We start from the raw sequence: 17,943 nt of genomic DNA, 5'->3' as shown, positions 1-17,943 counted from the left end.
GCAAATTCTGCCAGTTCCGCTGGTGGTGCCCCGGTCAATATGCCCTGTCTAAGCTGTTTGGCCCATTCTGTAACAGACTTAGCTACCCAGGCTGAGGCGAAGGCAGGACACAATGTAGCGGCTGCTGTCTCAAAGGCGGATTTTGCCAGTGATTCTATTCTCCTATCATTGGGATCTTTTGGGGCTCCCCCACTGGCGAGTGGGAGGACTGTACTGGTAGCGAGTCTGGACAATGGTGGGTCCACCGAAGGGGAGGCGGTCCAGTTGGCGGTGAGATCTGGAGGGAAGGGATATAGAATCCCAAAAACTATTCCCTCTCTGAAACCGCCTGGTTGGGTTTTCCCTTTCCCTGGCCAACACTTCCTCAAAATCCTTGTGGGAGGCGAAGACCCTAGAGGGGGACTTATGACGCTTAAATGAAAAAACCTGATCATTAGGTTTTGATGTGGTGTCTCCAATGTTAAAAGTCTCATTGACTGCGGCAATGAGGCCCTCAACCATATCCTTGACCTGGGACTGTCCTGGTCTGTACTCAGAACCCTCCTCTGAGTGTGTCTCTGATAATGCCTCGCCTGATTCCAGGGATGAGGACCGGGAGGAGGCAGACGGCCAGAGGAATTCTGGAAGTGAGATTGAGTGAGAAGGGGACCTGGGTTGGTAGTCCTGTCTAAACCTTTTACGGCCTCTAGAAAGCCCAAAAGGAGGCTCCTTTGGTGCTCCTGTGTCCACTGGAGTATGAAGTGGCAATCTGTTAAGCACCGTTACCAAGGTCTGTGATACCTTGGTAAGGTCGGCCACGGACGTAGATAAGGAAGAGGTCCATCCTGGACACTCGCTGTCTCCAGTGGCGATGGATAGCCCCTGGGCAGCAGGCAATGTGGCTTCCTCCTGCTCCAGGGGTAATGTGGGCGCTCTGACCGGCAAAGCAGGGGGGGGGCTGCATCTGCTCTCTAGCATTGGTGACCTGATGAGAGAGAGAGAGGTTAACAGTCCTGCTGCTGCCTAGAAGCCTTATGAAATCCCTGCCCGGAAGTGGTGGGCGGGGCCCTGCTCTGGCCTCCTGGAGCACCAAGATGGTGTAGGTACAGGAAGAGGAAGCCGGGGGTGGAGCCTGCCGGGAGCCAGAATCCAGCGTCAGCCGTGCTGGGCTCCTACTGGAGCCCAGGGCCATAACGATGCCACGGGAGGAGGCTGTAACCGTGCTGCACCGCGTGCTTGAAAGTAAGTGTTGATTACAGCGGTCACATTCAGCCAGAGCGGCTGGTGAGCAGATAATACAATGCTGCAGCCTCTTACCTCTAGTTTACCCCGTAACAGGGTCGGTTTACCTGCATGAAAAGATTGCTGTCCCAAACCTTTTCTGCAGGGCGTCTCTCTCGATCATCAGGCTCTGGTGGGCGAGTGATGGGAGACGAAGGTCAGGACCAGGAGCTGTCACCTGAACACGAGTCCTGTGTTAGGGGATAGGGTCCTGCCCGCGGGATTCATGAGGATACGGGGTGGCAGTACACGCCGTACTCATGATCCCGGGGTATACAAATGTAGCCGATCTACTCTGTATCCCTTCATGGTTACCTGAAAAGGAACGACGCACATTGAGGTAGGCATGGTTCTGCGAGAGACCTCTGTCCACCTCCTGCTGACACTAAGCAAAACTGATTGTCCTACACCCAGTCGGAGGGATGTATACTGCGGAGGTGGAGTTAACATTTTTTTCATGCATAGTGTCAACCTCCTAGTGACAGCAGCACACACCCACGAAAGAGAAATGTAGATTTTTCTGCATTAAGACATCAGATCACAGATATCAAGGTATCATTTTATTCAGCTCCCTATGACCTGCATGACCATATAGATGGCTTAGGAGGGCAGATCCTACTGACAGATTCCATTTAAAACTATAAAAACAGTGAACACCACACCATCTACTGTCTTCTGAAAACTGTCCCTCCAAATCATAAACCTGCAGTTGTTGCATACTCCAGCAAGTTTATCAGATTAGATTTATAAATTTATTTTATTAGAGGGATGATAATGTGAATAAACCATTCACATTGTGAGGTCTTACCTGACATCTCTCTTTGAGGGATTTGGGCAAAGGACAAAGATGCTGAGACTTGTAGTTTTGAAACTACAAGTTTCGTCTTATGTCAGTGGATTAGTGGCTCCAACATAACAATGAAATGCAGTCAGTAAGAAACATTTTTGATTCTATAATGTGAAATTCCATGAACTTATGTCTACACGTGTTTATAGCATGTGAGAGATTTTGTTTTCTGTTTTGGGAGTGGTGGCGTCACTAGACTTACTCAGCTGCTTGCTGCAGTTTTGTTAAAATCCCTGCTTCAGATCTAGAAGTTCTCTGAATGCTGAGCTTTGTACAACCCAGTCTATATTCTTGATTGGCAGCTTTTTGTGTGTACTGTGCATAGGCAGAAAGCTGTCAATCAGGGCTGGAGGCGGGGTTATACAGAGCTCATAAATATAAAGGACTGCATGATAGCAGGTTTACTAGTCCTCTACTGATAAAATCAATGTTTTATCACTAGGAGATTATCAAAACTACAGCAATAAGCCCTGTAAAATAACACATTGTGGGAATCAGGGTCCCCCCCCACACACACACACTACATTATGCTGCCATCAGATTAGGTGGAAAAATCCTGGATTCCATTTAACTCACTCTCTCTAAAAATTGAATGCTGATTTGCTTTTTTTCTAAACTGGTTAAATAAATTAAAGAAAACCTGAGTGGCCAAAGACTCTCTCACTACTAATCATATAAAATAAATTTTTATTATCTAAGCTTAATAAATAACACACTTAAAAAAAATCCCAGTAAAACAATTACACATACTTGAAAAGTGGATACAATTTGAGTAGCCATTATTTTCGATTGAAACTCTTGTACTTACCAATGCTTTAGGGGTCTTGGATTTTTCTGTTATATTATGCCAGATTACAAAAGATATAAGACTAATTACAGCAATGAATATAAAAATGGGTAACCCGGCAAAATATGCTGCATGAAATCTTTCATCTAAAAAAGGAAACACCATATTTTAGGAAATAGAAAACATCAAAACGCGAGAACAAGGACAAAGAGAATAAACAGTTTACAGGGATTGTCCCACAAGTAATTCTTAATTTACTATTACGTAAAACATATCACATGTTATGTAATAATGCGTTCTGGTTAGAGATGGGCGAAGCCGAACCAAGTTACATTATAATGCCTTCTGGGTAGAGATGGGAGAACACGAACACAAAAGTTTGGGGTCCGTACTAAAAATCTAGTATTCGTGAATGGACACAGGAAGTCAGTGTTACTGATTGGGTTTGGCACCCAGATCATTGGGCATGTCCCACACTGTCTATGCATGACAGCGAGAGAAACATCGGTTCCTCAAACTGAACATGGACAAAACAGAATTCATCAACTTTCCCCCATCTCACTCTACCCCTCCACCAGACCTATCCATCAATGTCAATTGCTGCTCGCTTTCTCCAGTCTCGCACGCTCGGTGGCTTGGGGTGATCCTCGACTCTGCGCTCTTTCATACCACGTATCCAAGCCCTCGCCTCCTCAAACTCAAAAATATTTCCCGGATCCGCTCATTCCTCAACCACGAAACCACAAAAACACTAGTGCATACTCTTATCTCCCGCCTCGACTACTGCAACCTCCTACTCTCTGGCCTCCCCTCTGGCACCACTCCTGTCTATCCTACACTCTGCTGCCCGATTAATCCACCTGTCTCCCCGCTATTCCCCAGCCTCCCCCCTATGCCAGGCCCTTCACTGGCTTCCTATTGCCCAGAGGCTCCAATTCAAAACCCTAACTATGACATACAAAGCCATCCACAACCTGTCTCCTCCATACATCTGCGACATGGTCTCCAGGTACCTACCCGCACGCAACCTTCGATCCTCTCAAGATCTCCTTCTCTACTCTCCCCTTATCTCTTCTTCCCACAACCGCATACAAGACTTCTCCCGTGCTTCCCCCATACTCTGGAACTCTCTGCCGCAACACATCAGACTGTCACCATCAACGGAAACCTTCAAGAAGAACCTGAAGACCCACCTGTTCAGACAAGCCTACAGCCTGCAATGGTCCTCAATCTACTGAACCACCTCCCGACCTGCTCTGCCCTCTCCTACTGTATCCTCACCCATCCCTGTAGACTGCGAGCCCTCGCGGGCAGGGTCCCCTCTCTATGTACTTGTGTGTCCCTTGTCTTACACATGTTTATTATACTTGTCTATATTTCCCCTTTTCACATGTAAAGCGCCAGGGAATAAATGGCGCTATATAAATGCATAATAATAATACCTCTGACCAGCAGTAAGATGAAAGTGTGAGCCAGCAGCTGTGAACAGCGGTAGAAAGTTTACTGCCTTTCACAGGCGTTGGCTGATGAGAGAGTACTACTAGTCAGTCTAGGCCTGCCGTCACTGATAACAGCAAAATGAGGCGCCACTCATGGGCCACAAATAAAAAAAAATGATGTGGGATCTCTGCTATATTTTATAACTAGTGCAGGCAAGCCTGCCAGCTGTGGACTGCAACCCTCAGCAGTCAGCTTTACCATGGCTGGTTATCAAGAATAAAGGACCCACGTCGGTCTTTAAAATTATTTAAATATTTATTTTTTTTTAAATTGCATTTTTAACAATCAGCCAAGCTAAAGCAAACAGCTGGGAAGCTGGTGTTCTCAGACTGGTAAGGGACCATGTATACTGGCCCCGATGGCCTAAAATTAGCAAGACGCAGCAGCATCATAAAAGGCACAACTATTAGATGCTACAATTCTGGCTCTTTGTAATCACGCTCCTGCAGTGTCTAGCGATGAGCTGCTGTGAGAAAGTTCTCATGCAGCAAGCAGTGCAGAAAGCAGTGCCATAAGTGAAGTCACTAGGGTTCATCAGCTATGAACTCCAGTGAATTTTTTTCTCACTGCAGGAGCATAATTACGCTCCTGTGTCAAAGTGAGAGGTCATTGTTGTGACTGCTCTCCAAACCATCTGGATTGTCGTGGGACAGTATGGATCATCTTCACAGGTGAGGGATTGGTTGTTTATCATTTCCAGTTTTTTCCAGATGACATGGGCTTCAATGGATTAGGCGTAAAAGGCGAGTATAACTGTGCTTTTTATTTTTATTTCAAATAAAGGAGTCTGTGTTATTATTTCAATTAAAGGACTTTATTCTGGATGTGTTTTTTTAACAATCCGACTATGGTGTTCGTAACGGGGTCCTCTAATACAGGGTTCCCCAACTCCAGTCCTCAAGGCCCAACAACAGATCATGTTTTCAGGATTTCCTTAATATTGCTCAGGTGATAATTGCTTCACCTGTGCAATACTAAGGAAATCCTGAAAACATGACCTGTTGGTGGGCCTTGAGGACTGAAGTTGGGGAACCCTGCTCTAATAGACACCTCTCCATTACTAACCTGTGTGCCTGATGTCAGCGTCCATAAAACAACTGACATCAACCCCACAACCATTACCCCACTTGCCATCACACCAGGGAAAGTGGAAAGAGCTGGGCAAAGCACCCAAATTGGCGTAGCTGTCAGTATTGCCTGCGCTGGCTACCAAAAATATAAGATACACACTTGATTTTTTTATTTTTATAGCATAGGCGCCGGCTAATAAATACTCCTATCAGCGGCACCTGTTCTCGCTGTTATCAGTGATAACATGCGTAGGCTGATGGAAGTAGTACGCTCATCAGCCAACACCTATGACCAACAACCTTTTCACTGCCGGTCACAGCTGCTGGGAACCATAGCTCTCTGACTGGTGGTAATCATCTTATTGCCAATCAGAGCCCATGTTTACCGTGCTGTCATCCACGGGTTTCCCATCACTGGTGTGATTCCTTGTGAGAATGTCACCCTAATGTGTCTACAGATGACAGTAACACATGCTCAGTAGCTAGTCATACCGCTTGGATCCTTGGGTGACGGAATAATTCCTGTACAGGCCAGCCAATAAGAATAAAAGCAAAAACGGATTCTTCCCACTTCCAGTGGTCACAAGGCCGAAATTGAGAGAGTCAAAAGAACACTGGGAGCGCCATAAAAGCATGCCCATGTAATATCTAGACACATAAGCATTATTATACATTTTCTTTGAAAGATCATTAGTATATTTTTCCTGATCTAACAGAAACTTTAATACTTGTGAGACAACTCCTTCAAGTGTATTATGTTTCCTGTGATGAGAAAAAAAATTACAACAAAAACCATGGGAACAGCTACTATCAATGAATACTCTGCAAATAAATCTAAGTGATGTGATAAACCTCACACTGACCACCATTAACCACCTAGTGAGAGCCAATTTTGCTCTTAAAAGGAGTTGGTCATAATTATTACAAGTCCCGTTCATGTGAACTAACTGCCATAGGTAAGCATTTCACTAAATAACATTCTAATTCTGCTGTGACATGATCTGTGGCTGAAATGTCCTGGCTTCCTGTGGCGTCCTCTCAGATTCTCCCCCACTGGAACCTGACCGGGTGAGCGTGATTCCATTCATCGGAGCTCATGCAGCTCCTCTTGTGTATGCTGCTGTAGACGTCTAATTGATTGACCCCATTCATCCTTCTATTATATCTCTCTATCCATTCTATCAATCCCTCCATCTGTGAGGGGAACTAGAGATTTATCATATTGCCAGGGCTGGCGCTTTGTGCATTACTCCTATTCCCTATAACCGTAATCAAGTATAGGGAACAGGTGCTGGGTCTATGTATGATTCCGGAAGAGGAGCAGGAGGGGGTTAAGGCTGTGTTATAGGGGCTTTGCTCAGGGCTGGCTTGCAGCCCAGAACAAGGAGTGATGGGAAATGTACTCAGAAGGGAGCAGAGGATTCTGAAGAGGAAGTGATGACTGACAGCAAAATTGATGCCAGGGGACAGGAAGCAAAGTAAAAAAGAATAAAACAATTCTGGTGAGTTTTGTTTACTAAATCTCCCTCAATATTCTTTTAGGAATAGATTAACCTTATTCACTGATCTCACAGTTGTAATATTCTCATACCTTTTTCGGTAACATTAAAGCAAACAGGATTGGAGAACTTGCTCAATTTATCAGTATCAGTTATAAACTTTGTTTTTGCAGCAACACAATATTCTCCTTTGTATCCAAGGGTTCTCATTGTAATTGAAGGCCTTTCCAGTTCTTGTTCAAGTATGATCTGGAAAGGAATACATATGTATTAAAAAAGGGTCTAAAGTAGAAACCCCATTCAAGTTTCAAAGGGCAATTCTACCTACAGTACTGTGCAAAAGTTTTATGCAGGTGTGGAAAAATACTGCAGAGTGAGAATGCTTTTAAACATCATTAATAAAAATAAGCAATTAACATTTTAGCAAAATGCTAAGTGCAAAATCAAAAGGACAAATTTAAATGAAATCAATATTTGGTGAAATCACCATTTAACTTCAAAACAGCAGCAATTTTTAGTGTTACACTTGCACACAGTTTTTGAAGGAACTTGACAGAAAGGTGTTTCCAAACATATTGGAGAACTAAAAAGACAGATCTTCTGTATAAGTTTGTTCAAATCTTTCTGCCTCTTCAAGTAATCCCAGACAGGCTTCTATGTTCAGATCAGGGCTCTTTAATCCCTTAATGACAGCCAATACGTCTTTCTACTGACCTGAGATATAAGAGAATATCATCCCCACACAGGTGACAATCCAGCAGTTGTCGGCTGTCCACTATAGCTGACAACTTGCTGTATCACAAACGATCAGTGTTTGCACCGTCCATATCTGTTTAACCCCTTAGTTGCTGCTGTCAAAAGGGACTACATCGGAAAAATGGTTAATCGATTGTGGGGGCTTCCGCTTTAATCTAATTGACACACCGAGATCATGATTGTGTGGTCCTGATGTTTGCCATAGCAGTTCATGGCCAAATAGCGGCCTTAGAGTCTCCTGGATATAGCGGTCAGTTCAGAAGTTAGCGACATTTAGGTGGTAAACAAACACTTCTTCATTCCTGCTATACCACTTTGCATTAATTCCTGAAAATCACCCGAAGGGTTAATAAACTACCTGACAGCAGTTTTCAATATGTCAGGGCGTGCAGTTTTTAAAATGGTATTAGTTTTTGGAGTTTTCCAATATATAGCACCCCCAAAGTCACTTGAAACTTGGATAGGTCCCTCAAAAAATAAATTCTGTAACTTTCCTTGAAAAAATGAAAAATTACTGCTACATTTTTAAACCTGCTAAAAGGCTAACAAAATAAATTAGCGTTTTTAAAATGCTGCTGATGTAAGGCAGACATGTGGGAAATGTTATTAATGTTTTTGTGTGGTATGAGTATCTGGATTAAACGGATAATCATTCAAAGGTTGAAAATTGAAGTTTTTTTTACATTTTTGTCAAGTTTCTGATTTTTTTTTATAAATAAACACAAAACTTATCTACCTAAATTTACCATTATCATAAATTATAATGTGCCACGAAAAAACAATCTCAAAATCAATGGGATTTGTTGAAGCGTTCCAGAGTTATCACCACAAAGTGATATTGGCAAGGAGTTTGTATGTTCTAATATAAAAAGAGAGAAGCCAGCGCTGCCGGTGGTCAGAACGCATGACATGAAGTGCAATGCACATATTAACATCTAACTGTATTCAATATGAGACATTTGGCAAAATATTGATCAATAAATTGAGCCACCCCGCCGCGCCAAGGCAATCTCATGTGGGGGGTCCTACTCTACATTTTTATTATTCACTGTGCCATTACGGCCTCCTGAATATTTTAAAAGCAAGACCATATCTATTGCAAATGTACCTGAAACATGTCTGGATCGCTCCCGTGCAGCCAGATGAAACAAGTGCAGATAAGGGCCAACCAGGTCTGAACATAGACATCTCAGGTTAAACCTCAACACACTGCCCAACCAGCAAACACAGATGAAGGGCGATGCAGGCTCAGACACAGGTGCACAAATTAAAAAAAGCCTGGGGCAGGGCGGGGCTGCTGTGTGTGCACAGCAGCCTAGATCCATCACAATGAACACAGCAAAAATGGCGAACATAACCCAGTGCGCACGGCAACAGTGGTGGTCAGCCACGACGTTTGTATGTTCTCCCAGTGTTTGCGTGGGTTTCCTCCGGGCACTCCGGTTTCCTCCCACACTCCAAAGACATACTGATAGGGAATCTAGATTGTGCGCCCCATCGGGGACAGTGATGAAAATATGTGCAAAACTGTAAAGCGCTGCGGAATATGTTAGCGCTATATAAAAAAATAAAGATTATACAAAATAAAGATTAGTCAGAATTTTAAAAAATTGGCTCCGTCACTAAGGGGTTAAGGACCGCATCATCAGTTCCAGAACTCTTTGTTCTTCTTCATGCTGAAGAAAGATTTTAATGATAATGTGTGTTTGGGGTCGTTGTCCTTCTACAAGTTACATTTGGAGCCAAATAGATGCCTCCCTGATGGTATTCCATGATGAATAAGTATCTAATGATGTCCTCAATGCTGAGAAATACAAGCTATTTTGACTAAATCCTCAACTCCTTTTACAGATATGTAGACCCAGAACTTACAGGAACCCTCCTCCATGCTTCACTATTGCCTGCAGACACCTATTTTTGTAACATTCTCTAGTCCTTAATAGAACAAACTGACCTATGTGGCAGCCAAATATTTCACCGTTTAATTTATCAGTCCAGAACATCTGCTACCATATTTTTGCACCTGTTACTATGTTTTCATGAACAGTTGAGTCACTTAGCCTTGTTTCCAGAAATAAGTGTTACCATACTGGTAAAACATGGCTGGAATACAATGGACAGAGGAGCACAAGCAGGGAACAGCAAGATGTGGTAGAAGTCATTGGACCAATGGGAGTTTAGTAACAATCCGTAAAAGAGTGGGATCAGAAGCATTGGCTAGAAAACAGATAGACACAATACTCAAGCAAAGATTGAATGTTTCATGTGGCTTTAACCCCTTCATGACCCAGCCTATTTTGACCTTAATGACCTGGCCATTTTTAGCAATTCTGACCACTGTCCCTTTATGAGGTAATAACTCAGGAACGCTTCAACGGATCCTAGCGATTCTGAGACTGTTTTTTCGTGACATATTGGGCTTCATGTTAGTGGTAAATTTAGGTCGATAATTTTTGCACTTATTTGTGAAAAAAATCAAATTTGGCGCAAATTTTGAAAATTTTGCAATTTTCAAATTTTGAATTTTTATTCTGTTAAACCAGAGAGTTATGTGAAACAAAATAGTTAATAAATAACATTTTCCACATGATTACTTTATATCAGCACAATTATGAGAAAAAAAAATTTGTTAGGAAGCTATAAGGGTTAAAATTTGACCAGCGATTTCTCATTTTCCAGCAAAGTTTACAAAACCATTTTTTTTAGTGACCACCTCACATTTGAAGTCCCTTTGAGGGGTCTACATGACAGAAAACACCCAAAAGTGACACCATTCCAAAAACTGCACCCCTCAAGCTACTCAAAACTACATTCAAGAAGATTATTAACCGTTCAGGTGCTTCACAGGAACTAAAGCAACAAGGAAAAAAATGGACATTTTAATTTTTCCAACAAAAATGTTCTTTTAGCCTCAATTTTTTCATTTTCACATGGGCAAAAGAATAAAATGGATCTTAAAATTTGTTGGGCAATTTCTTCTGAGTACACCGATACCTCATATGTGGTCATAAACCACTGTTTGGGCGCATGGCAGGGCTCAGAAGGGAAGGAGCACCATTTGACTTTTTGAATGGAAAATTAGCTCCAATCATTAGCGGACACCATGTCGCGTATGGAGAGTCCCTGTGTGCCTAAACATTGGAGCTCCCCCACAAGTGTCCCCATTTTATAAACTAGACCCCCCCAAAGAACTTATCTAGATGTGTGGTGAGCACTTTGAACCCCCAAGTGCTTTACAGAAGTTTATAACGCAGAGCCGTGAAAATAAAAAGAATCATTTTTTTCTCCCGCAATTTTTTATTTTCAGAAGGGTAACAGAAGAAATTGGACCCTAAAAGTTGTTGTCCAGTTTGTCATGAGTACTCTGGTACCCCATATGTGGGGAGAACCACTGTTTGGGCACGTCGGGGCTCGGAAGTGAAGTATGATGTTTTGAAATGCAGACTTTGATGGAATGGTCTGCGGGTGTCATGTTACGTTTGCAGAGCCCCTGATGTGCCCAAACAGTAGAAACCCCCCACAAGTGACCCCATTCCAAGGAATTTATCTAGATGTGTGGTGAGCACTTTGAACCCCCAAGGGCTTCACAGAAGTTTATAACGCAGAGCTGTGAAAATAAAAAATCTTTTTTTTTTTCCACAAAAATAATTTTTTAGCCCACAATTTTTTTTCCCAAGGGTAACAGGAGAAATTAGACCCCCAAAGTTGTTGTGCAATTTTTCCTGAGTACGCTGATACCCCATATGTGGGGGTAAACCACTGTTTGGGCACACGTCGGGGCTTGGAAGGGAGGGAGCATAGTTTGACTTTTTGAATGCAAAATTAGCTGGAATCAATGGTGGCACCATGTCGCGCTTGGAGACCCCCTGATGTGCCTAAACAGTAGAAACCCCTCAATTCTAACTCCAACCCTAACCTCAACCCTAACCCCAACACACCCCTAACCCTAATTGCAACCCTAACCATAACCCTAACCACAAGCCTAATCCCAACCCTAACCCCAACACACCCCTAACCCTAATCTTAACCCAAATTCCACCCCTAACCCCAATTCCACCCCTAACCCCAATTCCGCCCCTAACCCCAATTCCACCCCTAACCCCAATTCCACCCCTAACCCCAATTCCAACCCTAACCGAAAAATAAAATTTTTTATTTTATTATTGCTCCCTACCTATGGGGGCGATAAACGGTGGGGGGGGGGTTACTATTATTTTGATCACTGTGATAGGGTTTATCACAGTGATCAAAATGTATCTGGTATTAATGAAAGAATCTGTCGACTGGAAGATGGCGGCGCCCATGATGCAAGACGGAGGGACACGGGACTTGGGAGGTACCGGGGGGATCGTAAGGCAGGGGGAGATGAGAGCAGGGGAGGGGGGAGCAGATACTGATGGCGGCAGCGGATCGCCACCATCAGTCGGTGGCGGGGGCAGATCATGGTCTCCAGCCATGGCCGATGATATTGCAGCATCAAACCATGGCAAGTTTCATTGGCTGTTTCACTTTCAACAGCCAGTCAGAGCAATCGTAGCCACAGGGGGGTCAAAGCCACCCCCCTGGGGTGAAGTACAAAGCCTCCTGTACCTGCGGGTCAGGTAACCTGTGACCCCAGTCACCCGACCCGCAGGAACACGATTTACACCATGACGCCTACGTAGGAGTCATGGGTCATAATGGCAGGACTTTTCATGATGCCTACGTAGGCCTCATGGGTCGGGAAGGAGTTAAGTAGACCCAAGCACTAAACAAGATGGCTTCCACAAGTTCAACACCGGCCATCTTATGTTCTGCCATAGCCCTTTAATAACAGCCTTCAGTGGCAAGGATTGGGACCCAGCATAATTTTACAGTGAATAGCAGCAGCCACTAGTGGTCAACCTGCAGGACAATAGAATCTTGACAATATGTTTTTTTGGCAGCAATTCTTCCATTAAAGGCCACTTCTAGCCAGACTTCTCCAAACAGTAGATAAGTATAGTTGGATCCCACTGGTTGCTACCAATTGTGAGCTGGTGGAACTGCAGGACATCTTCAGATTTTGAAGGAAAGAAAGCATAATTTGACTTTCATCTGCTCCACCAAGTTTCCTTAGCTAACTGCTGAATCTACAGTTCCATTTCTTGGTGTTCCTAATGCTAAGAGACAGGTACTCAACCATCATGCAATACCATTAGAAACGTGTTGGACTCCAAATTTATTCTGCAGCTAGACAATGAACCCAAACATACCACCAATATCATTGAGAACTAGCTTCAGCATAAAGAAGTAGTCCTGCAAGTGATTATGGACACCAAGGGCCCTCATTTCAAGATTATTTAATCTGTGAGGAATTACATGAAAGGATAGAAGGATTTGCACAAGCCTACATCCGGCAGGTCTATGGTTAGTTCTCCAAGATGTTTGGAAGTAGCTCCCTGCAGAGAACCTTCAAATTTCTGTGTGCAAATCTACGTTGAAAAAAATTATGCTTTGATGGCAAAGGGTGGCCAGACCCAATATTGATTTGATATATATATTTATTTTGTGTTCATTCCTTAATTTGTACCTGCAGTTATTTCAGTGCATAACCTCTACATTTAGGATATGGTACAGACTTTTACCTTCAAATGTGAAAAGAAAGAGTGGTAACCACAAAACAGAATGTCCACAAATCAATAAGTGGGAACATTGGAAGATCAACCCGGACTACAAGATTTGTATAATCATCTAAGCAGTTCCTAGATATTTTTTTTTTTTAAGTCTTTTTAGGTTTCATCACTGTTACAACTAATCTATATCACGTTTGTGTTTTCTATTAAGGAAATTATATTAAAACGTTTTTTACCTCATTTAGATTGTTGTTTTTCATCATCACCACAAAATAGCTCAATGATCTCTTAAAGATGATTTGTGGCAAGCATAATGGAAACTTTGTAGAGGTATTAACTGTTACAAAAGCATCTCCTTGAGTTACAGTTAGAATTGGAGGGTCTGGATCCACTGTAAAAGCAACAACAAATATATCAATACATTACAAAAATAAGTAGCTCACATATCCATCAAATGTATCATGTGCAAATCTCTTAATGCTTCAAAGATTTTTAGAACTCTAGCTTAACTCCTCCACCCCTGAGTCTGTTTTAACCTTCCTGACTAGGCCAAATTTTGAAATTCTGACCCATGTCACTTTATGCAATAATAATTCTGGAACACTTCAATGTATTCCAGGGATTGTGAAATTTGTTTTGCGACACGTTGTACATCATGTTAGTGGTAAATTTAAGCTGATTTTTTTACATTTGTGAAAATTTTGCTATTTTCAAACGTTTAATTTTCATGACTTTAAACCAGATCGTTATATCTCACAAAATATTTAATAAACAACATATAGCACATGTTTACTTTACATCAGCGTACTTCTTTTTGAAACAATTTTTTTTGTTAGGAAGTTAGAAGGGTTAAAATTTGATCTGCAATTTCTCAATTGGGGGTGACATAACATTTGAAGTGACTTTGAGGGGCCTTGATGACAGAAAATACCCAAAAGTGACACCATGTTCAAAACTGTACTCCTCAAAGTGCTCAAAACCATGTTGGTTTATTAACCCTTCAGGTGCTTCAAATGAATTAAAGCAATGTGGAAGGAAAAAAAATGAAAATTTTAATTTTTCCCCACAAAAATGTTGATTTAGCCCAAAATTTAGCATTTTCACAAGGGTAATAGGAGAAAATTGACCATACAATTTGTTGTGCAATTTCTCCCAAGTACGCCAATACCCCATACGAGGTGGAAAACTACTGTTTGGGGGCACAGAAAGGCCCGGAAGGGAAGGAGCACCATTTGACTATCGAAACACAAAATTGGCTTGGATAGACACCATGTCATGTTTGAAGAGCCCCTGATGTGCCTAAACGGTGAAAAATCCCAATAAGGAACCCAATTTTGGAAACTATGCCACTCAAGGAACTTAGAGGTGTTCTGAGCACCTTGAATCCACAGGTGCTTCACAGAATTTTGTAACATTGACAAAAAAAAAGAAGATTTTTCCCTCAAAAGTGTTGGTTTTGCCCCAAATTGTTCATGTTCACAAGGGTAACATGAGAAAATGGACCATACAATGTGCTGTGGAATTTCTTCTGACTACACCGATAACCCATATATGGTGGAAAACTACTTTTTGGGCACATGGCAGGGCCTGGACCGGAAGGCGCATCAACTGAATTCTGGAGCTCAATTTTGGCTGGAATAGATTAAGGATGCCATATCACATTTGGAGAGACCCCGAACATGCCAAAACAGCAGAAACCCCTACAAGTGAATTAATTTTGGAAACTACACCTCTCAAGCAATTCATCTAGGGGTGTGGGGAGCATTTTTAACATTCAGGTGATTCACAGAATTGTATAGCATTAGACTGAGCCAAAATCTAAATCTGCGCATGTGCAGCTTCCAGCAGCCATTTTCCTAAAGCCCACCACCGAGAAATCAATGAGCAGAGCGGGGACTCCACTATTGCTTCACTGCTGACATCTTGTTGAAGACCAGGGACCGCAGCCTTGCACCGCTGAAGCAACCCCTCCGCCAAGCCAGGGGCCCGCAGCATCGCCCCACTCCTGCCACCACATGTGTTGGGGCTGTCTAACAGCCGCGAGACATGAAGCCGAGGGGACTCAGAAGTCAGGTTGTTCCGCACTAGCTTGTTCAGCAATACCAAATTATAATTCTGCTATATATAAATATACCTATTTAATGTTTTTTTTATTTTAGGATTTTTGAATTTTTTTTTACTTTTTTACTTAGTCCTTCTATGGGACTTTAACTTTTATTAGTCTAATTGCTAGTATAATGCATTGCAAAGCAACAGCACTGATAGAAGCCTCTCAGCATAGTCTAACAGGATTGTCGTAGCTGGCTTACCGGGGGTCGTTATGATGAACTCAAGTTGCCATGACAAAGGTAAGGCCCTAGCGATACCGTCACGGGGGGTGCCGATCTGAATGGAGAGGGAAGCCTTCTCCCAGACTTCTAAATCCTGCAATCTCTATCGATCGTGGTATTTAGGGGGTTAAATTGCCCGAAGCTGGGCTATAGCTTACGTCAAGCTGCCGGCAGTGATTGTGCAGGCACAGCTGCTGTGCCCGCATGATCACCATGACGCAAATTTGTCATTTTGCAGGAACCCCTTCCTGACCATGATATGTGTCAAATGTCATAAATGAGTTAAAAAAGATTGTCCATTACTAGATAGCCTGTTATTAAAGATACTTACCCCACTGAACACCATCACATCCACCACCAGTGTGCCAATATTAATATCAGTCAGGAGAATCACAGGACACTGCAGTCAATCAGCAACCACTAATCTGCTTGTGTGTTCACGGTGGTGTGATAGACTACAGTCTTAAAATTAGACAAATATAAAGTTTACACCACCTATTAGTTGGCTTCCTAATGACTCAGATTCATCAAGGCCAGATATTTTCTGGCCAGTTTTGATGAGGGGATTAGAGTAAGGTTTCTGGTGCCTGCCCCAGGTCTGTCCATTTTTTTGGGTTGGGGGAAACTGGCTTTTCAAATCAATTTGTGCTAGAATTCTGGTGTAATTGATCTGATGAATCAGGGCCTTTACACAATTTTAGCACATTTATTGGAGACATGGTGTTGCATGTTAGGTCAAGCCCATTTAAGCTTAAACAAAACTGTTTATCAAGGTCATGCCCACTTGTCAGAAAAGCTACAGAAAGTGTCTAACACACACACATGCATATATATATGGCCCAAGTCATGAAAAGCAGTAGAATTCTGGTGCATTTAGCTTTTAGAAATCTTCCCCAAGGTTTCTTCCGGCTCAAACAAACTGAATGCTGCAGGCAACCAGCAACCTCTGATTGGCTGCAGCGCTCACATGACCCACTGACAGATGTTTATACCTGCAGGCTGGCGGACATTGCTGTACTGATTACACAGTAGCAGCGCTAGCCCTGGAGGTATCAATTCATTTTTCTCCCCTCTCTAGGCCCATTGAAGTGGTTGTCCAGTAGTCACTATGATGGCATCTTATGGATGCTCTGTTGGCCATCAAGGGCAGAAAATAGCAATTACCATGTCTCCACCCACTATCCCAGAAGTAGAAAATCTAAAGTAAATGAACATGAACACACTTTCTGAATTAAGACGACAGTTGATTTCAGGTCTTTTAGTGTACAATCGCAGTGCATCTGTAGCTGTAATGAACGTCAGAGGCATATATTGGAGGGGTGTCCTAGCATACTTAGCATTGGCTTTTTTACCATGACAGTATTTGTCATGTGAATCCAGGGGCGGGGGGGGTCTATGGATAGGTTTCCTATATACTGTATGTCACAAGTTTTCCCAGAGAATGCACTACTTACAAACTGCATAAACAAATAATAAAGTAGTAAGGAAAAGGAGCATAGCCTTAACTTCAAAGATTATTGTAGATGCTACAACCAGATTTTGCCAAAGTGAACCGCCATTAAGCAATGAGGCAAAAGAAGGCTGCTTTAAAGGGTGTGCACATTAACATTGCATATTCACAAAATAATATTTGTTTAAATTAGATTTACAGACCCAGGGATAAAACTATAAATTGTTTTATGTTAATTAATTTAGATTGTTTTGTGGATACATTAGTGGGCACAAACTTTTATGCAGCCATCTTTTCTCTCGTTGCTATACAATTATACATGGAAAACCCAATGGGAATTTACCTTACGTGATACAAAAGTGTGTGTGGGGGTGAGAGGGGGAATTCCTCTACAAGAAAATCACATCTGGCCAGATGTGAAAAAGTATAGACATTTTTAAAAGGTACTGGCCATTAGAATCAATAGTAGGCAGTAAATTAAAAGAAACCAGACAGGAGAAGAGACATTGTGTTATGTATGTCTAAGGCTAGTTTCACACTAGCGCTTTGGAGCGCAGTGACTGCCTGCGCACGGCCGCCGCTAAGCCCCACCCCCTGCCACGCCTCCGCCGGTAGCTCCACCTACCGGCGCATGACGCTGCATGCGTCCTGCGTCCCCTATCTTTATCACTGGGGGCGCAGGCCGTGCGCAGTCTGCGTTTGGCGGCGCATGCGCCTTTCTGACGGTGCGCCGACCTGCGCCAAACGCAACCTGCTGCAGTTTGGTTGCGCCGGCGCACCGTCAAAAAGGCGCATGCGCCGCCAAACGAAAACTGCGCGCGGCCTGCACCCCCAGTGAAAAAGATAGGGG

General features: G+C 42.9%; 1 protein-coding gene across 1 annotated transcript in view; it reads right to left on the bottom strand.

The window, feature by feature from the left end:
- IFNLR1 (interferon lambda receptor 1) overlaps window positions 1-17,943 on the bottom strand; it is a 111,472-nt gene that overhangs the window by 17,786 nt on the left and 75,743 nt on the right. The window contains exons 4-6 of the mRNA XM_073572640.1: window positions 13,550-13,704; window positions 7,056-7,212; window positions 2,916-3,040 (exon numbers count right to left, since the gene is read on the bottom strand). Of these exons, the coding sequence (XP_073428741.1) occupies window positions 2,916-3,040; window positions 7,056-7,212; window positions 13,550-13,704 (437 nt within the window). The remainder of the gene's footprint in view (window positions 1-2,915; window positions 3,041-7,055; window positions 7,213-13,549; window positions 13,705-17,943) is intronic.

This window comes from Dendrobates tinctorius, unplaced genomic scaffold, assembly GCF_039654945.1.
Source record: "Dendrobates tinctorius isolate UK_male_01 unplaced genomic scaffold, ASM3965494v1 ptg000007l, whole genome shotgun sequence".
NCBI classification, from domain to species: Eukaryota; Metazoa; Chordata; class Amphibia; order Anura; family Dendrobatidae; genus Dendrobates; species Dendrobates tinctorius.
This window is presented reverse-complemented; position numbering and strand designations above follow the sequence as displayed.